This window comes from Entelurus aequoreus, linkage group LG01 (genome assembly GCF_033978785.1).
Source record: "Entelurus aequoreus isolate RoL-2023_Sb linkage group LG01, RoL_Eaeq_v1.1, whole genome shotgun sequence".
In the NCBI taxonomy this organism is placed as follows: domain Eukaryota; kingdom Metazoa; phylum Chordata; class Actinopteri; order Syngnathiformes; family Syngnathidae; genus Entelurus; species Entelurus aequoreus.
Genome location: NC_084731.1, coordinates 37,116,120 through 37,138,387, shown reverse-complemented (window position 1 = coordinate 37,138,387; position 22,268 = coordinate 37,116,120). Strand labels below are relative to the sequence as shown.

Below are 22,268 nucleotides of genomic sequence, written 5' to 3'. Positions count from 1 at the left end.
AGTCCGAATAGGGCCCTGGGGGGCGGTAGATGACAGCCAGGTGCAGAGGCAGCGGTGTGACAAACCTCACAGTAAGCACCTCAAACGAGTTATATTTATTATTTAGGTCCGAGGTAAGGCTAAAGTTTTTGTTGTATATTAGTGCAACACCCCCACCCCTTTTAATGGGACGGGCAATATGCGTTCCCGTATAGCCAGGAGGAGACGCCTCACCCAGCGCAAAAAATTCGTCTGGTTTGAGCCAGGTCTCGGCTAGACCAACGACATCAAGATTGTTGTCTCTAATGACTTCATTAACTAATAACGTTTTGGAAGACAATGACCTTATGTTTAAAAAGCCCATATTATAGGTAGTGGGCTGTTTTGAGGAGTTTTTGTTGAAAGTATCCGTAGTAGCAATATTAATAATGTTACGTTTATTATGCGTAGTGCACTTTAAATAATTTCGACCATATCTAGGAATTGATATGACAGGAATTTTTAGATTGTTTGCCACCTCAGTAAAATGCATGTCCACCTCTGACGCAGAAAAAACATTATGTGAGTTGTATATTATTCTAAGAGAATTGCTATGTGTGCAGGGATTATCCAGCCTGGCGCTGGCTAGTTCTAGCTTAACAGACTCCTTATTAGCGCTTCTTTGTGGATTAGCATTTAGCTTTTTTGTTAGCCCCGCTAACAACAACGCCTTTAGCTTTGTTGTTAGCCCCACCCGACACCCCCGCGTCTGCTTCCGAGCGCACCGCTTACGTCTCTTTCGTTGACGGTCTCCGCTGGTAGTGGACGCCGCTGCTTCAAAGGCCACTGCTGGATGTAGCTCGCGAAGAATTCCCAAGCTAGCGAGTAGGTCCACCGTACACGCATCTTTCAGCCCAAAATGGCCCGATCTCTCCACATCCAGAATCGTAAGTCGGTCGTAAGTGATCACGGAGTGAACACGCTGCGAGCCAGCCTTGAAATTGACTGAATTGAGGGGTATTTTTGCCAAATCGGTCTACACTTCCAGGAGCGCTCGCAAGAAGCTGCCGCCGTGAAGCGCCGCCATCTTGGAAAAAATTGTCTGCTTGTAAGTACTCCGTGATTGTGCGCTGCCGAACATGCACCTCTACTTGTAAAACCATCAATGCCACAACGTGATGACGACGCGCAGTCATGCCCGTAAAAAAAAAAAAACGGGGCGGGACCAGTACTTTTTAGAGGCGGTATAGTACCGAATATAATTCATTAGTATCGCGGTACTATACTAGTACCGGTATACCGTACAATCCTTAGTTACAAGATTCCTCTTCGCTGTGTGCTAGCGGCCCCGCCTCCACCCACAGAGACAAAGATAGTAAATGACTGACAAGAGGCTTCACTCTGTTTATTTTATTCTGCTATAAATAGCTCAAAAAGTTACACATTTTGGTGAAATTTTCAGGAAATGTCAGAGATGGGATAAAGAACAAGTGACATTTTGCAGCTGATCCGGGACACCGTCTGAATTCAGGGCATTTTTACTACTGGGAGGTAGAGCCTGGCGGACTTCTGCGCTCTCCAAGTGCTTTTCTGGTTTTCTATATAATTTGCTTTTTATTCGTATTTTTGGCTGTCTGGAACAAATGAACCAGATATATTTTGGGAAAAATTTATTCAGTTTTTGTCAGACCTTTTGGAACAGATTACCAACGTACCAACCGAGGTACCACGGTACATGAATTCAAAGTAATACATATATAATGACCTAATGACCTATTTAACAGCAGATTATATGGTGACTTTTTATTCCAAGTACACAAGAAGTATTCCAGTTGTTACAATTTAAATGATAGCACAAATCCTCTCTAATCCTGTCCGTCATGTGAATAACAGACAGCCGGGATGATCCGCAGGAGGTCGGGCAGATCCTAGCTGCTCATTATTTTTGATTACTCAGTACTAGTAGTACTTGTATTCCATGCTTAGCTGGTGTTTTTTTTAACTTCTCTGCTGATTACTCTCGCTCAAAGGAGGACGATGGCTCAATCTGAGACTAGAAGAAACCCTGAAGACCGACAGAGAGACTTTTGTTTTCTCACTGTTGTGGTTACGAGTCATGGAGGAATTCTCTCTTCTGACTGACACTTTTCCTTTAACTCTTAGCAGATGCATGAGCGTGTACATTTTCTATATAGGCGGTCCCCAGCTACCAATGAAATGACATAACCTCCACATAACTTCCCTCTGTGGCTCTTCTTCTAAACTCTGTCAGTGTTTGCAAGCAAAGCCAAGCAGACACAAAAAAGAATGATATTACTTCCACCAAGTTTCAAGCAAATGAGGTCAGTTTCAGAGATGTGAAGGCTGAAATATACTTTTGCGTCACATAGCTTGGCGTCTTGATTTGTTTATAGCTCTTCCGCGGGGGCTGGCGCGTGACTTGTAATTCTCCTCCAAAACACAGAGGGGCAGATTACCTTCTTGTGACGAGTGAGCAACAACAACCGCAACATTGACATCTTTCTTGGCACTGGAACTAATCATTCAGAAACATAATTTTACTTTTAATGGACGTTTTACTCATACACCAGAGGAAAAACGTTCCTAAAGTTGGACTGCGCAACTTCTGCATGAGTCGCGGAAGAGGACGGGCAAATTGGTGGCCGTTCGGGACATGGGACACCAGAAAGCAATGTAATTGACAATAAACAAAACTGTTAAATATTTATTTTAACGGTTTGCTGGTGTTCATGTTTTTGTTCATGTGTTATTGATCTTTAGAGTTTTCAGGTTCCTGAATATACTGTGCCTGAAAGATGATTGACCGAGAATGAGGAAGTGTTGTGTGTGAGACAAAAAGACGTAGGTGCACGAGAAAGAATATGTGCTGGAATTGAACCTGTTAGAACAACATTGGCAATAAAAGTTAAATAGAGGCATTGTACTTTGTTTGACTTTTTCTGGACGAAACAACAACACGAATAGCTGAAAAACGACACATTTAGTAATTATTTTTAGAGCGCACCAAGATATTATGTACGCAATATCAGTTTGAATGCAAATGTTCAATCACCGTTGCTTTATCTCGTACAATAATTTGTGCATTTCAAGCACAAAGTCTGTTCGCCTGTGCTCAGGGACCCTCTTTGCAAAAGCTGACCAATCACAGCTTGATGGTTCACGTTGCCGTTGATTTTTGGGAGGTACACGTCAGGATCTGCGGAAGGGTACGCAGGGGAAGGAGCAAGACAGCGTTGCTTAGGCAAGTTAAGTGACGCAAGAGTATAATTCAACCTTCACCCACTATTTCCCAGAATGCCCAAGAGGATATCCTTGATAATCCTAACATTAAGGATGTCTAACAGGAGATGGGTACCGAATTCAGTACCCTTGTAGGTACCAACCAAAATCCATCAGTACTAGCGGGTACCAATTCACATAAAATCTAAAGTAGCATATTTTTATACCTCTGTTGCACATGACGTCATCCAGTTGCAGACTCGAACACTTGGTTAGTGTATTCGTAGCGGGCTGCCTCTAAGCAATGTTGTAATTTTCCATGCCAAAAAAGAAAGCATGCCTGATAGAAAGCCCTCACAAGTAAGGCTCCAGTTTTTAAAATGTGCTAGCTTGATGCTAATCGGGATGCATTGGATATGCCATATACATGCTACACTTAAGTTAAGTTAAAGTTAAAGTACCAATGATTGTCTCACACACACTAGGTGTGGTGAAATTTGTCCTCTGCATTTGACCCATCCCCTTGTTCACCCCCTGGGAGGTGAGGGGAGCAGTGAGCAGCAGCGGTGGCCGCGCCCGGGAATCATTTTGGTGATTTAACCTTTCAATTCCAACCCTTGATGCTGAGTGCCAATCAGGGAGGTAATGGGTCCCATTTTTTTGGTATGACTCGGCCGGGGTTTGAACTCACGACCTACCGATCTCAGGGCGGACACTCTAACCACAAGGCCACTGAGCAGGTTACTGTTAGCATCAGGGATTTTACATGGCGATTTCAATGAAAACTACAACAAAACACTAAACTAAAATACCGGTAAACATGAAACCGATCTGTGGTGCATTATTGGATCTTTTATGGACTTGTGATGTTTTGTGCGCGTGTGCAGACTCACTGAGCTCATCAAAGTGCGTCTCGACACCGTCAGCTGCAGCCACGGAGCAGATGAGACGGGCTTTGAGAAAGGTGCTCCACTTGTTGACCAGACAGCAGTGACCTCCATCGTCGTTCTAAAAGGACAAGGAGGTTAAAAAGTTCTTGACTGATGTCTGACTCGCAGCTGTGTAAGAAAACTAACTGGAGCTGGCCGTGTTGGGGAAAAAAAGCAGCTTCGCGTTTCTAGCGGGCCCCATCTGCACGGGAGGTCAGCCAACTTCTACTACTGAGGAAGGGAATCAAAATGATTCACGGGCTGGAAATTGTGAGCTTTGTTCACGCCTTACACCCGTCCAAATGATTTGCATGGGATGAAGAACACGCAGCGAGTTACAGTTTGAATGTCGCCTTTCCCTAAAAGGCCAACACATTCTAAGACCAATTCTAAAGCTTTCACGCAATGCTTTGCCTCATGAATCGTGCACAAACTTGACAAGTGTCCACAAGGAGCCTTTTGAACATGCGGCCAACTACATCCTGATTTAATTGGCCGACGCTAAGTTATTGCCTCTTGATGCAAGAACACAGAAGTTACTTTCAAAAGAATAAAAACAACTAAATGCTTTCCAAGCTAAACCGTAAGAGCAACCAATACATGTAATTGTCGATTTGTCAGCACAGTTATTAGTGATGCACTCACCAGGCAAATGCGTCCTATCCTGGACTGGGTCATGGGACTTTGACCCATCTCAGAGGCTTTCTCTCGGAAGAAGAAGTAGAGCTTGTCATCGTTCTTCTCAGCGCTGTCTGGGATGAGGTGAGCGTGCACGAATGTGGGGTCTGGAGGAAAAATGGAGAAAGTATTGATATGGCACGGTAATTGTAATGACATTGTTGGGTTCGGAACATTTGGTTCCCACACGGAAGACATTTAGAATTGGAACTGCCTCCTGTATTGTCACAACAACAAATACAGTGTCATTGTCCGCTTGGATAACTTCCAACTTAGCCATGAACCTCATGAGGATAAGTGGCATAGAACATGGACAAATATTAGCGATGGTGCCAAGGAGAAACTGGCTCTTGAAAACCACTTTTCTGTGTTTTAAGTCTCCTGTTTGGTCTTCCCACGGAAATACGTAAACAAAGCGAAGTGGATAAAATGGAAGCAGTGTGAGACTACAAGCTGGAACCATTAATAAACTTCTACCTGCCATTACCATTATTTAATGAACTTAACGACAGACAAAATGCAATTCATCACGAGTGAATATTTCAATTGTTTAATAATAAATGTATTATGCTAAACATAAAATATTCAGTCACATTCTTGGAACTTTTGTCTAGATTGTTGCATTTACTGAAATAATTTATTATATATTTGTTTATATTTAATTTAATTTGAGTAATGTATTTATTGGAGAATTATCAGCTAACAATTTTTACGTTCCTTTTTAAAAATCCTGAATGCTGTTTACAGTTTACACATTCAAAAAAGTACTTTTTTTGTTATGCCATGATGGCGCACCGTGGTGACATTGCTGTTAATATGAGCTGGTAATATGTTATATCGTGATAATGCATGTTGGTGCCTGGCAAATTTGACAGTGACAAGAGAACCAACGCTTCCCAAATGCACTGCAGACCTCTAGGCTTATGTCCCTCCACAGTGTTTTGGCTACTTCTGAATAACCAGTCCTCGCCTCAATGGCGACCAATAAACTACGTTTCTTACAAGTATCATCCCTGCAAGACGAGGAATAGCTAAACATGCTTGAAATACACACTGTAGGTGGATACAATAGCTAACCACTAACAGCTAGCTAGCGCTCCTAAATGTAAACAAATGGTATCGTTAAAGTTTATATTTGTATAGATCCACCCAAGTACAAGAGCCATGTTTAGTCCTTACTACAATGATTGCATAAATATTTTTTTATTATCACACATTCTTTTATCATTTTTGTTATTGTTTATAAACTCAGGAAATATGTTCCTGGACACAGGAAGACTTTAAGTATCACCGATGTATGACCCTGTAACTACTTTGTATTGGATCCATATCCAAAATTGTAGTATCACCCAAAACCTACGTAAAGTATCCAAACAACAACAAGTAGCAAACAAGACTGAGAAAGTTGAGGAATGTTCATCAAACACTTATTTGGAACAACCCACAGGTGAACAGGCTAATTGGGAACAGGTGGGTGCCATGATTGGGTATAAAAGCAACTTTCATGAAATGCTCAGTCATTCACAAACAAGGATGGGGCGAGGGTCACCACTTTGTGAACAAATTTGTGGCATTTCTCAACAAGCTATTGCAAGGAATTTAGGGAAAGCGACATCAGTGTGTAAAGGATATCACCACATCGGCTCAGGAACACTTCAGAAAACCACTGTCAGTAACTACAGTTTGTCACTACATCTGTAAGTGCAATTTAAAACTCAACTATGCAAAGCTAAAGCCATTTGTCAATAATAAAAGTGTTCTGTGGTCTGACGAGTCCACATTTCAAATTGTTTTTGGAAACTGTGGACATCGTGTCCTCCGGAACAAAGAGGAAAAGAACCATCCAGATTGTTATAGGCGCAGAATTCAAAAGCCAGCATCTGTGATGGTATGGGGGTGTATAAGTGCCCAAGGCATGGGTAACTTACACATCTGTGAATGTTGAAAGGTATATACAGGTTTTGGAGCAACATATGTTGCCATCCAAGCAACGTTATCATGGATGCCCCTGCTTATTTCAGCAAGACAACGCCAAGCCACGTGTTACAACAGTGTGGTTTCATAGTAAAAGAGTGTGGGTAATAGACTGGCCTGGCTGTAGTCCAGACCTGTCTCCCATTGAAAATGTGAGGCCCAATATGAAGACTAAGATACCACAACGGAGACTCCGGACTCCTCAATTCCCAAACGTTTACTGAGTGTTGTTAAAAGGAAAGGCCATGTAACACAGTGGTAAAAATGCCCCTTTGCCAACTTTTTTGCAATGTGTTGCTGCCATTAAATTCTAAGTTATTGATTATTTGCAAAAAAAAAATTACATTTCTCAGTTTGAACATTAAATAGCTTGGGCATATATTTGCAGTATATTCAATTGAATATAAGTTGAAAAGGATTTGCAAATAATTGTATTCTGTTTTTATTTACGAATTACACAACGTGCCAACTTCACTGGTTTTGGGTTTTGTACAATGGGAAATGACAATATGTTACTGCATACGTCAGCAGCAAAATTAGGAGCCTTTGAAACCTGTTTGCTTACTTACCACTGAAACAGAACTTGTCCAGTATGTTCACTACGTTATTTAAAGCCAAAATTGTTCTTTGATTGCAATAGGAAACATATGTTTATTGTATCATAAGATTTTCTGTTAAAATACAGCCAACAATGACAATTTTTTGTGGTGTCCTCTGTTTTGAAAGGTATGGAAATACATTTTGGTACTGGTACCGATACTAAAATATCGGTATCGAGACAACACTAAAGGGTATCGCCCCACACCCAACTAACAAGTCAGGTGGACATTCCTTGCTGGAGAAGTTTACATTTGACAGGATGAAATAATCACTGCTTAGTAGTGAGGAAATTGGTGAGTTTGATACAACTCCAAATACCACAGACCTCTTGGACGGTAGGTCAGACAAACAATTACGCTGACATACAATAATAAAAAGATTGTAACTAGTAGAAAGTTGCCAAGAAACTGACATGAGCCAAAAATGCATCCCAGAATATCAACTAATGCTGGCTCCCATTGGAAAACATACAAGGCTGACTAGCAGGACTCAGGTGTTGCTAATAATAATAATGATAATAATAATATTCTGTCTACAAGCGTCAAGGGACACACAGGAAAATGTGTGAGAGCAACACTGAGGCTGTGCTTGTTAGCTGATTGCATTCTGCCAGCGTTTATGATGGTTTGTCCAATCATCAAGTTGTCATCTTCACCTCTGACCATCGTGTCGACACGACTTCTGCAGATGTTCGCTCAGCAATTAGCAAACATTTGGCTGTAAAATGTTTGACGCCACATGCTAAAGATTAGACTGAGTGGATGGGTTTGCAACAATCTAATTTCTAGAACACAGTACAGTAGGTATGCTGCATGCCAGGAAAATACGTTTTTTTTTTCAAATTGCAATGAACTAAACCAAACAAAGGGAGTGAACAAAATATATTTTTTTACAGACATGGTTAAATGTGATGTAATCAAATGTAACTTTTTTAAGCAAATCAACTAAAGCATTACTATTATAAGTTTATGTGATTCAGTACAAAACATTATAGTAGTATAAAACGTTGTACTAGTATAAAATATAATAGATTAAGTAGCTCTAACCAAACCCAAACTATCATGTACAATAAAACATGAACAAATACTGCATGTTTACTAATAGCAAAGAACACTTTAAGGTGCTCACAGACTCTAATGTACTGTAAGTGGACTCTACATGGAATGTTCGCAGTCAAAGCTTCCATAGTTTTGTGCTGTGAACATTATTGTAATAATATTAATAATAATAATAATGGATTAGATTTATGTAGTTATGTAATTGAGCCGAGGATATTGTTGTGGCTTGTGCAGCCCTTTGAGACACTTGTGATTAAGGGCTAGATAAATAAACTTTGATTGATTGATTGATGATTATCCATAATCCTGTTTACATTTGGCTATCATGACAACGAGGAAGTGGATCTGCTTGACCTGCTGGCTTTGTCAAGAATTCAAGACGGTTTTATGTACGGCCAATAAATACTGTTCGCTACCGGTGGCTGCAAGTAAAAATGTTGTAGCCTGAATATCGACTCCGCACATCAGTTGTGTCAGAAATCGTCGGAAGGGGAGTTGTGGAAAACATATAATGCGGAAACTTTTCTGATGTCAGTGAGTCAAAGAAAAATAAATAAGTAAAATTAAACATAATAAAATGTTTTTAAAAAGTCTAGACATCAACATGGGTTGCATGCTCAAACGTTACGAGCATCAAGAAGGATAAAGATTATATTTTTGATTTTTAAATCTGCTCCTTTGAAATGGACACTGATAACTAAGCAGGGTAGTGGTCTCATTATTGACACTTCCTGTCCATGACTTACTGTTCATTTCATCTTTGTATTACAGTATTATCTATGTACTTCATGTGGTCCGTTTACTTCAGTGCTTCTCAATTATTTTCTGTTACTCTCCTTGAAGAAGAAAACCTTTTACGCTCCCCAACTCTTTACCACAACTATAAGTAGTATCATTTGTCTATAAAATTACATAACATTGCATCCTTAACATACAAAAATAAAAAATACAGATCAACTTAGAATAATTGTTAACATTGTTTTTTAGTCTGTAACAGAAAATATTTAAGACCATTAATTTTCCTGAAATTAAAAAACTAAACAATTCAAACCTATTTGAAATATAAACATTGAACAATTTTATACTGAAAAATGAAATGAAACAAAGTCAATAAATAATAAAACTATTCAAATTGATTAGCAACATTAACTCAGGAGCACAATATTATCCTACAAAACAAAAATTAATAAAACAATTTGTGCAGATTTTTTCCCCTTAGAATTATGGCTACAATGAGCATGTTTTGTAATCCGAATTTTTTCGAAGCGGGATTTGACGCGTGATACTGCATGATACTGATGAAGCATGTTCCCCCGGGTCACTCGCGCCCCCACCTGGCCTCGCACGGCGCCTTCGATAGGGGCCCGCCCCACTATTTGAGAAGTGGTGTACGCTGTGACTCACTTATGAGTTCCGACAAACACAAGAACAGAACTACTACGAAGACTGAGGACCTCGGGCATAGTGGAATAATTCATAGGCTTATTTCTCCACAGCACCATCTGCTGGATCTGCCCTACTGGCCCCTAATGATTTAAACCTGCTCTTTGGCTGCGAGAAGACGTTACCGTTCAACCATCTGGAGTTGTACTGATCCGTCCTCATGGCCGTCTGCTTCCCCAGCGTTCGGAAGATGGCCGAGTCGGTTCCCATGAAATCGATGTAGACGCCAGCGTACAGCTCTCCATCTGTCCGACACACACACAGTTGAGGGCGTAAAGAAAGTGAAGTCACAAAAGTAAATCGCTCATTGTGCGAAGCACATGGCCAATCACTCAAAAGTAGCGTCAGAGCCGCCACGTTCCAGTGAAATCATGCCGAGCACAGCTTTGTATTTATAAGCAGGCTCCCTCGTGTGTGATGATGGCGAAGCTCGACGACTATATGACAATCTACTTGGGACGCCACCTGTAGGTCAGACCTGCTGATCTTACTCATGACTATCGCCCCCTGAGGGCAATCAGTGTCATCTGGAAAAGCAGCCAGGCTTCGTGCAATCAATTCAAATCAGCTGTCTTTAAAGGAGAACAAGTCATAAGATGAGTGACACCTTTTTAATATTTTTGTATTATTTTCATCTTTTATTTCCCCTTTGTGATGTGCAAAGTGCTTCAGGCTGTTCCTGTTGTGAAAACCTTTGGACTTTTCAGGCAGAACACAATCAAACACACACACACACAAGGAGCAGGGTTCGTACACCTTTTCCATGGCCAAATTCAAGCACTTTTTAAGGACTTTCAATATAAATTTTCCAGTTGTTCCAGTACCCTTCAAAAGGCAAAAACCAGTGCGAATCAATCCATAGCCTTGTTGTTTAAGGTCACCAAACGTTGTCTGTAGGAAAAAAAGGGAAAATCTGCTAAAACCTGAGCCTAACTTTGAAGCAGTAGTTATCATTAACTGAATGGGGCATAGAAAATGAAGCAATGTTTCTGTAGACTATTCTATTGGTGTTTGCAAATGTGTCTCCATTTGTGTTGTTTTTCAAATTTCTTGTTTTTTTTCTTACTTACAGCACTCAATGACATCGAACAGCACGGATTGATTCACACCGTATTTGTGCTGGTAAACTGCATTACATCATATAAATACACGCACCCTCCAAAAATTCAATTTCACTCTTTTATTAACAAAACTGTTCCACATTAATATAAGGATAATAAATTAAAGGAAAATATTTTGTTTTTTCACAACCTTTAATTAGCATATCTAGCCTTATAACTATGGCTATGATAACAAATTAACGAAAAGACAAAAGTTTACTTTTTTTGCTTTCACTAAGGTAGTAGCCAGACAAGTTAAGTAGACAACGAAAATAATAGAGCAAGAAATGCATACAACCATGTTGTGTAAAAACTACAAAATCATTCATATTAACTCAGCTCTAAGTTGTGAAAAAGGTTACAAATTATACATTACATGACCATCACAGTACAAACAAGTCCAATAATGGACTAATACTTTCTATCCAATGTTCATTAAAACGACAACCTCCCGGCATGATGGACCGATGCACCACATATACGGCTCTGGCATGTAAGCCAACAGATCAAGCGCGTAACTTTCATTTTTAAGGAACCTTAATTTAATTTTTTTCCATTTTATAATTTGCCTATTGAGTCAGACTGCCGAGAAATATGATGAACATTTCCAAGCATTTACAAGCACTTCACCCAAAATTCATGCATTTTTCAAACCTTGAAAACAACATTAAAATCCAAACATTTTCAAGGTTTTTAAGCACCCGTACGAACCCTGAAGGAGGCAAATTCATGCATAAATGCAAGAAAAATACTATCTGCCCATTTCCTCTATCCTAATGAATGTTAGCAAAATACACAAATATAAATAACTAACAAAAATTTGTATCCTGATGTCTAAAACTGGGGGTTTCCATGCATCTCCACCCTTAAGTTATAAAAGGATGACACACAGCTGATGCTCTGTGATTTACACTTTTTCCTGCCTCAGCTGGGTTTGAAAACACACCCAAACAAACACACAGACACGCGCACACACACACAAACACGGGGAAAGAGGTCACTGGTCAAGTGTCACCACCTGTGGGCCGCTTATGACAACAACAAAAGACCACCCAAAGACAAGAACTAATACACAACACAGTATAAGTCCTGAAAGTCTCAAGCATATCTCGAGTTTTAAATCTGGAGTCAAGTCTCAAGACAAGACGAGAAAGCAAGAGAAAGAAAAAACAAACGGTTTCGATGCCAGCCTAGTTATCGAGTTAATTTTCTTTTTTTTTTTGATTAATTGATTATCGGCCCAATTCTACTTACATGCATGCTAGCATGTAGGGTGTAACGATATGAACATTTCATATCACGGTTATTGTCACCAAAATTATCACGGTTATCATTATCATGGTTTTGTTGAATGTGCTCAAAAAGTACTTATACAAACTTTTAAAAAAGTTTTATTAAAAAAAAAATTAAATACAATAAATGAATAGCCACACAATATACGTTCTTGTTATATTTTAATTAGGGCTGTCAAATGAATAATATATGCAATCGCGATTGATTGCATTTGTTCATAGTTAACTCAAAATTAATCGCGATAATCACAGATAGGTATACATTGTCATCATTAATAAGTGTACCCTAGACAGATAATTTTCAGGGGGGTGGCTTCATATTGCTGCATGACAATGTTTTAACCTTCTCTATTAATGAATAAAATGTCATATTGAGCCTGCTAATCGTTCTATAATTGAGGACCCGACCATAACAGAAAATAATTTACACAATATTTCATCCAGCCAGAAAAATACACCTCTGGAGCGGCAGGCACAGCAGGCGTTTGCTGAAGGCATGTCGCGCGAAAAATAGTCCTTTCTTGACGGGAGAACAACTTGCCATGGCTTTGAACCTGATATTTCCATAATGTAGACATTCTTTTGACCATTTCTTCTCGCTTGTGGCTCATCAGTTACAAGTGAACTGCAGCCAAGTTCCTCCGCTACAGCACGGCTTGAAAGTCAAAAAGAAAGTGTTCGCATTAATCGCCCGGTAGAAAAAAAATTGTGCCGTTATTGAAATGTATAGTTAACGCATTAATATCGCGTTAACTTTGACAGCCCTAATTATAATATTGTTCTGGCTACTTAAGAGCCATAATACTTTTATTTGAGGGTTTTAATATCTTCTTCCGTTTTAATTTGTAAAAGTTTTACTGTTTGTTTTCATGATAAGGAAAAAAAACGAACATTGGGTGCGTCATGTCCGATTTATTAACATCATGCTACTTTCTGTGGTCATATTCGAGTAATAATCGATTTCTGTCTAAGAGAGCACAGCCTGTAGGTTTAATGTACACAATTGAATATCTTAGTTTCTCAGACATTAATGTGTTTATACACATTTAGATTGGGGAATGTTGTTTTTTAATGGATAAAAACAATGTATCTTCTATTCATGTCAGTATTTAAGACAACTAGTGCTAGCTTGTTTCTCCAGTAAACGAGCTGTGTCACCTGTTCGTGAGTTAATCAAAGTGTTATCAATCACGGTTTTATGTTCATTTTAATTTAAAACAGTAATACTATCCGTGGGAAGTTTTACTGCGGATTATCATTATACCGTTTATTGTTACATCCCTACAGGCATGTTTTACAAAGCATTTTAAACCCACTGTGGGCGCCACTAATGTTATTAAATATGTCGTTATTTACCAGGAAATTAGGCTGTCAGTGTCAATTCAAACAGATTGTTTTCGTAAATCAGTTCTAGTGGTTCTTAATATCGTCTAAATATGAAAATTATAAATGATAAATGGGTTATACTTGTATAGCGCTTTTCTACCTTCAAGGTACTCAAAGCGCTTTGACAGTATTTCCACATTCACCCATTCACACACACATTCACACACTGATGGCGGGAGCTGCCATGCAAGGCGCTAACCAGCAGCCATCAGGAGCAAGGGTGAAGTGTCTTGCCCAAGGACACAACGGACGTGACTAGGATGGTAGAAGGTGGGAATTGAACCCCAGTAACCAGCAACCCTCCGATTACTGGCACGGCCACTCTATCAACTTCGCCACGCCGGAAATACATCCAAAGTTTGCATAGCTAGCAGCTTAAAGTTGTCTGCACATGTTGTAATGAAGTAAAATCAACATTTACTTACTGATCAAAGCAGAGACACTGTTCAGCTTGGGGTCAAAAGGACATTTTCCCTTCCCAGAATCCACCTTTCCTGGCTCGAGACGGAAAATATATTCCTGTCGTGGGGAATGAGAAAGCGTAATTATTATCTTCCTACTTTCTTTGTCTTGTGTAACATATTTATTGTATTTACTGAATACCGCGTTACTGTGTGAAGTCAAAATGGAATGTCTAAAGGGTTTTAAAAGCAATATAATTCCCAATGTTAAATATGATAAGGTGCAAACACCCCATTACTGGATGTGCTGAGGGCAAGAAAACAGAGCAGACAAAGGCGATTTATCGGCGAGATGAAGCTGAATGAAAATGCTGAGAACTTCTTTTGCGCCGCTTGTGATGCTAGTGGCTCAAAGGAGAACTTATTATCCTGCAAAGAAAAGAGGACATCTGTAACATCTGTGTCAACACTGCAGTCCACCAGCATACTCGCTCCGCTCTTCAAAGTAGGCTTGCTGACAGGCTGGAAAATACAGCAGCGACTGAGGATTAACGTCCGAAAGTTTCAAACCTGACACCTTTGGCCACAATGAAGAGTATGTTTGCTGAGAGTCAACAAGCAGTACACTTGCATATTTCACCAAGAGATGCTTTACTCATGAAGCAAACCACAACACAATTTGCACATTCTTAGGATTTTTATAAGCAGCTTGTGGTTATGATGGCAGGGGTTCGGTGCTTCTTAATGTACCAAACATATTTCGTAGTCAGTACCAACAAGTAGTAATTCACGTAAAATCAAACGGTACCATAATTCGAAATATTTCGTCATTCCAATTGCAGACTGCGTACAAATACTTTTATTTGTAGCAGACTGCCTCGAAGTAATGTTGTAATTTTCCGCGCCAATAAAGCACACATACCTAATAGAAAGCACTCAAAAAAATAAGGCTACACTTTTCGAAATGCGCTAGCTTGATATTAATTGGATAGGTTATAAACATGTTACTAATTAGCATTAGCACATTTACATAGTGATTTCAACATCTCTAAGTTTCCATGCATCCATTTTTCACCGCTTGTTGAAAATTGTCATTAAAATGTACGTTACAATCAAACCACAAAAGAAAAGACTAGCACTTTCAACCTACTGGCAAAGACTACTTCCTGACTACAACAACCAGCTGAAATTAATGCATTCTTGCGAAGTATACTCATAAGTGTAAGAAAACTAAATACAACAACTGGACAGTTAGATTAAAAAAAAAACCATTTGATTTTATTATTAAACAAATTAACACAAGAACACACAAAAAATAACAAAAAAATCGGTAGCGTTGAGAACTGGTATCAATCCCCAAGTACCGTGTCAGTTCAGATGTGATCGGTACCCATCCCTAATGATGGAGTCAAGTTTGCATTATTTTGTGACGCATAACTTAGTATTTAGTAAATAATACTTTGTTTTACAATGTTATTTTCACAACAATCATGCATACTTTTTTGCACAATAATGTTGATTAGTAACATTGTAAGGGGCAAGTTGAAACAAATATACATTTTAAGATGTGTAGTGAAGCCTTACGACCGGTATTCTATTATATATATTTTTTACATAACTGGCTCCTATTAATTGCCGTGTATGCCCAAAGTTGGTCAGGTCAGAGGTGCTATAATGTTCATATGGAAATGTTTTCTTTTATGATGTCTTAAAAGGCAGGAACTTCCAAAACAAGCGTTTAAGCACCCTTTTTAAAAAAAAATCTGATTTGAATACATTTAATGTTCATAAACACAACACATCATCAAAAAGGCACTTTTGCACAATAATAGTTGACCATAGGGGACAAACTGTAAAATAATAATATGCATCACTAAAACAAATATGAGTGTTAATTTTACAGGAAATAAATTGTCATCTTAACAAGTGAATATCACACTATGTTAATGATATTACAACTTGTAATCGTACTTTTTAATGCCTATGCTTGTAATACATTTATGACAAGATTCCCAGCAAATTTGGACCTTGTTCTGACAAATACTTTTTATTGTGATCTTATTTAGACTTTGTTCTCCTTTTACAATTATTTGTTCTTTTCATGCTCTTATCAGACAAGAAGTGTTTCGTTTGCAAAGTTTAAACAAAGTGCATTTGCTTTGGGAAAATATTGCAGTTAAAATTTTATTTTACAAAATAAATCTCCCACTTTCTCTTACAACGAAAAAACAAAACCAGCTTAGCTGCACATTTTTATGCCTGCAATTCAAGCCGTCACTTCATTTTCTGATTTGAAGTCCTACAAAAATACGGTATATCATTGAGAAGGCAGTTTATTTTGTTTTAAGCCATGTCATCACTTCTCTAATCAGCTCTCCAGGTGGGCACCAGACTTATTATTTAAACAAAGCGAAACCCCATCAGCCCACCTTGGCCTCCATAAGATCTGATGTAGCGCTGGGGTCTGCTGCCCGATTGGTTCTCCCTCCAGATTTGGGGGCCTGAAGGTAGAAGGAACCCTAAAACACAGATATGGCACATTTGGCCATCTCATTACTAACATGTGACAGGCCAAAGATTAAAAAGGGATTTGCCGCGCGGACTGTAAGACACCTACGTGTGAAAAGATTGGCAAGAATTGGACACGCAAAGACTCTGTGATGGTTAGGAGTTTTTGTTGTCATGCAAACATCATGCACAAGACATGCAACTCAAGGAAAGAGCATCAAAAAGTTAACTTAACTATTTAGGACCATTTTTCCACATCGAACATACAGTCACTGGACAAAACATTAGGTACACCAGCACAAGCTACTGAAAAGTATGTAGTGCAGGTATTGATACAATGAACAGTCTCTAGAGGAATTGGCAATGTTGAAATCGCGCCAATTCAACCAATCCCCACAAATTATTATAAAAACTTTCCCGCACATTTTGGCCAATCAGCGTCATTTTCGCCAATCAAATTTGTCTCTGGGTGGCGCTCAAACGTGAACAAAAACTGTATAATCAAAACTTAGTTTGTTTCTTCTGTAGATTAAGCAGGAACAACAACTTGTAACAATATGTCAACTATTCATTGATCAAACGGCACAATTGTCATTCTAACGTGCAGCTCAGACCTACTTCCTGTTTCCAGCGCTAAACATTTACTTCCTAGTATATATCTATTTATTTATTTACATATTATTATTATTATATATTACAGGGTAAGACAATTAAGAACATATTTTATTTTACAATGCTGACCTAGCAAAGAGGCAGCATTTACATGTTAGACATGTTGAAGTGTGATGATAATTTCTCGTCCCTCTTTTACTAACAAAAAATTGCGCTATGGATCTCTCTCACCATTTCACAAACGCTCTTAACATGCAGGGCTAAATGGAACATAAATAAATGTTTAAGATGGATAAACACTTTTCAAGTGTAAAACATACATGGAGAATGGAATGTCTACAACTTGTGGACGACAGAACAAACAGCGGACGATAAGGAAGCCTTTAGGTGTTTCTTTCTGTAATTATGATTAGTTATTACTATTCTTAGTTATAATGGATTAAAACACAACAGTAATTTGACATGGAGCCCTGAGTTTGTGCTTTAACGGCCATCTCGTGTCTACTTTTAAGTGTGTGTGTTATAAAACAAGTAATACATCAATACAGTATTTGTTTTACATTTTTTGTTGATATCCTGTGCTTTTTGGGGTCACAGTTACATGGAACACTTAAAACATTCATAAATTCATAAAATCATGTCGTAATTTCAGGCATTTTAGGCTGCAACAATGACAAAAAATGCCAGAGAAATGCTGGAGGGACTGATTAATTCTTATCTGAGTGCAATTAAGCATTTTATATTTTGTAAAGGCAGATCGTGTGCTTTTGTATTTAGTGTGAATATAATACCTGTGTGTAATATTGTGTCCAGTGAATGTAAATCTTCGTAAAATAAAACCCAAACAAAACAAAAGCAGTTCACTGTGTAAGGGCGACATAGTTTATGGGCTTGAAAGGAGAACAATATGCTGAATGAAGGCCGGCTAAATGCCCCCCGCCCCATTTAAGGATAGACACTAAACATGCAGAAGCGTGCAAAGGCCATTGGCGACAGGAGTAAGGATGGGGGCGGAGCAACGAGGCAGATGATGGATGAGAGGCTCCATCAGTAGTGATGGGTTTTCATAGTCTCTTAGCTGGACAGAAAAACAGAAGGCCGAGTCCTGCATAAACAGGTGGAGAGATACGACTACAAGCGGGGAATTGATTGGAATTTAGGTTGCCTCATTTTAAGAGGTGGACGTAACAGTAGCACCAAGTTTGCATTTTTTAGTCTCGTTTCTCCCAACATCCATTGTTTGGAGTCCGCCACCCTTTGGGTCCTAAAAGTGATCTGAAGTTGTGTCAGTTTTCTTTTAAAGTCAAAAACAATGTGCGTATTGAATTGCACTACTGGGTCAAATCTTGGCTATAATGGAACTTTCTACAGGAGCTAATTTGTCCTTGGAGCCCGAGTCACCGTGCAAATCGATAGCGACAGAAGAAGATAGGACAGAGGCAGAGTGCATGAAATTGAAGGGCAGGATTAAGCCTCCGTGACCTGAGCTAGATTGACAGATAATGCTGTTGAAGAAAGTAAAAAAAAAAGTATTTTTGGTACCTGTGATCTGCGTCCTCGGTCCACATACGTGCAGATGGGGTTGTACGCTCCCGTCCCGCAAACGTACAGGTGAGTGCGGTTCCACGGCTCAATCAGACGGATGAAGTTGCCGCATTCGCCCTGAGGAACGACCATCAACAAGGATTCAGGAGGATGAAAAACAAACAACACAGATTGGCACAAATTCAAATCAATACCAAATAAAACCAAATCTGTATACATCCCAGTTTTAAGATTTATGCTAAACAACAACAGAAATGTAAAAAAAAATAACCCACTACGTTGAAATTAAATACGTTTTTTTTGGTCATTCTTCCGTGGCGAATCAGTGGAATCAGGTAACTATGACTCGCTGTCACATACTTCACTTGCTGCTACGCAGAAAAAAGACATGGGTAGGATTTGATAATGAGCTTGGAATAATTACAAACTAGGAAGCAACACCACACAAAAATTTCCAACACAACAATATTTCCTCCTCAAAAGTCCTTTAAAAGGCACCTGCACTTTTTTTGTAATTATGCCCATTGTTCACAATCATTATGAGAGACAAGAAGACCAAAGTTTGGTTTTTTCTTAGCTGTTTAACATTTAAAAATTGTCTCGTTCTTGATGGCTAGCAATGCAGCTAATAGGAGCAATCAATTCTACCTCTAAATCACTTTAAAATGTAGTCAAAAACCGTCAACATTACTTCATTTACGATCCGTAACCTGTATAATAACCAAACTGTAGCGACATTGTTATTGTAAGAGCGAACACTGAGGAACTCTTTTTCTAGCGTACTAACACATCGGCGTGCTTTGGTATTAGCTGTGAAAGCTAACTAGGGCAAAAGATAAGATAGCTTTTGTGTCTGCATGAAATGCAACTTTGTAATGCAAAACACTGCGATAAGACACCAATCTGTACTGACTGAAAAACATGAACAATCATATTATAGTATCTGTAAAGTATTAGCCCACATTTCATGTTTTGTTCGTATACATCTAGCCAGACAGCGTATGCGTATGCGTATAAAGTGTGATTCACTTGATGGACAGTTGTATGTTTGGTCCAACTGGTCAGGGACGTTTTTTTCCGTTTTCTTTGGGGTAAGCACGCCATTTATGTCGAAATAGCTTGTCTCCAAATTCCACATTTTGCAGCTTTGTTTCCCTTTCACCTAACTCTCTCGGCTTCCGTCTGCTCCAACGTCTCCTCTTCCTTCGTGCTCGCTTCTAGAAGCAGTAGTTAACTCTCTGTATGTTTAGCTTCAAAAAGATAAAATTGTGAATCCTCATTTGTCCAAAAATAGTCGTCTTCATTGTCTGTTACTAAGTCTGCCATGATTAGAAGAGGTTTACTTTCAAAATGAAATAGTCTGTCTTCAAGGTGGATCGTATTTTACACTTTTAAACGTCCTAACAGGTTTTCGGACGCAATTTCACTTTGTTGACCCAAATGCTGATTCTGTAGGTCCAAAATTAAAGAATATTATCCAGGAATATACCGGGCAGCTATCTGCGCACATGGGGTTCTGTGTCAAATGCCAGCTGATACGGGGTCCGAGGAGGCAGGGGCTCAATTTGTGGGAATTGTGTGTGTTTACAATGCTCGCCAGGGATGGTGTTACTGTTGTGTTGTTGCTTGCTACAAAAAGTAAAGTTGTCGTCCTGCATAGCAAAAATTTTGTCTTTTTGACAAGTCAAGTCAAGTCAATGTTGTCACAAATGCGCTCGCCTGTGGGCATTTATGCACGGCAAAGCTCGAGATGTTCAACGGTGTTTACTTCAGTGTTTACTTTTTCCATATGATTATGCACGGATTTGCGAGCTCTCGTAAAAGTCCGCGCTATTTCTCTGCACGGTGACCTGCAACAGAACGGCAGTGGGGATTGCCGGACGGCAGATGCCGCTGCCGTGACGCATCCAGGGGTTAGTACGGGGGTCAGCAACCAGCGGCTCTAGAGCCGCATGTGGCTCTTTAGCGCCGCCCTAGTGGCACCCTGGACCTCTTTCAGAGATGTGTGAAAATGGAAAAAGATGAAGAAAAAAAAACATTTTTTGTTTAAGTATATTTCTTGTAGGAGGACAAACATGACACAAGCCTTCCTAATTGTTAGAAAGCCCACTGTTTATACTAAACATGCTTCACTGATGAGAGTATTTGGCAAGCACCGTTTTGTCCTACTAATTTCAGCGATCCTTGAACTTCACATGTACAACTTTCTCCGATGCTGCCACAGAAAGACGTGTTTTATGCCACTCCTTCTTTGTGTAATTTTTTCCACCAAACGTTTTATGCTGTGCGTAAATGCACAAAGGTGATCTTTGTTGATTTTATTGATTTCCTGGAGTGCTTATCAGGCATAATTGGTCGATGCATGACTGCAAGCTAATTTATGCTAACATGCTATTTAGGCTAGCTATATGTACATATTGCATCATTATGCCTCGTTTGTTTGTTTGTCCTCTGTGTATTTAATTTATATTTGCATGTCTCATGACACATTATCTGTATGTAATATTGACTGCATTTCTCATAGTTGTTTGTGTGCCATGTTGTTCCAGACCACAGCAAACGTTACCCAGCTTGCAAAGATTGTAAATTTAGAAGAAGACAGCCTGCCGTTTCCTTTAACTTGGACACACACATCTATACCTTTGGCCATTCTAAGACAGTCATTTCAGAAGTTATCGCACCCTCTGAGAAGCCTCCATTTATTAATGATTTCCAATGTTGCAAAAATGTGTAGAATAAAAATTAAAATACAACATTTCTGTCAACGAAGATTTGCGTCAGCCTTTGATAGTAGGCAAATATAGACACATCATGTGTTGCCTTCATTATAACACTTATATAAGGCTTTTAATTTTTTGCGGCTCCAGACATATATATTTTTTGTCTTTTTGGTCCAATATGGCTTTTTCAACATTTTGGGTTGCGGACCCCTGGGTTAGTAGATCACCTGCAACAGTACACACAATTTAATAGTTTGCACATGCTGTTTCGCGTGTGGTATTTGGATTTTCGTAAATCAGGCCCTTAGTGCGAAGCATGTATCGGCCACTTGGCAATGTAGTACATGACAAAGCAATACAAAATAATAACGATACTGGTCATATGAGGCCTCATGATTGACACCCACTGAAAGGTGTGTTTCCTGGCTGTCAATCACGGACAGGAGTGTCGATCAGCGCTCAAAACTGCAGCGCTGAAACCGAAATAAATACAAAACACAGGAAACCTAGGAAAACTAAACAAATAAACCCAAAACGCTGCAGAGCGTGGCAGCGTTACTGGGACCTTTGACTGTTTTTATGTGTGTCAGCTAAGTGACAGGTGGTGAAAAAGAAAGAGGGCTTTAAAAACAAAGATGGTACCATGGGTTGGGGATGAGACATTTTTGCACATCATAGCAACACAACAGATGCATTAGTTGCATGTTTCTTTAGACGAGTGTGTGTGGTATGTGTGTGTGTATGCGCATTATTTGGCTTACAGTTGTGCTCCCCCACAGAGAAGCACAGCGGCAATGATTGCCTTTGACCTCACCGCCTGCACC

General features: G+C 39.3%; 1 protein-coding gene across 4 annotated transcripts in view; it reads right to left on the bottom strand.

The window, feature by feature from the left end:
• sema3fa (sema domain, immunoglobulin domain (Ig), short basic domain, secreted, (semaphorin) 3Fa) overlaps window positions 1-22,268 on the bottom strand; it is a 121,319-nt gene that overhangs the window by 25,769 nt on the left and 73,282 nt on the right. For 2 of the 4 annotated variants that reach the window (XM_062049332.1, XM_062049333.1), the window contains exons 5-10: window positions 18,722-18,841; window positions 16,489-16,578; window positions 14,084-14,177; window positions 10,006-10,125; window positions 4,773-4,912; window positions 4,092-4,206 (exon numbers count right to left, since the gene is read on the bottom strand). In XM_062049332.1, the coding sequence (XP_061905316.1) occupies window positions 4,092-4,206; window positions 4,773-4,912; window positions 10,006-10,125; window positions 14,084-14,177; window positions 16,489-16,578; window positions 18,722-18,841 (679 nt within the window). The remainder of the gene's footprint in view (window positions 1-4,091; window positions 4,207-4,772; window positions 4,913-10,005; window positions 10,126-14,083; window positions 14,178-16,488; window positions 16,579-18,721; window positions 18,842-22,268) is intronic. The other 2 variants (XM_062049335.1, XM_062049341.1) reach the window with 1 other exon arrangement.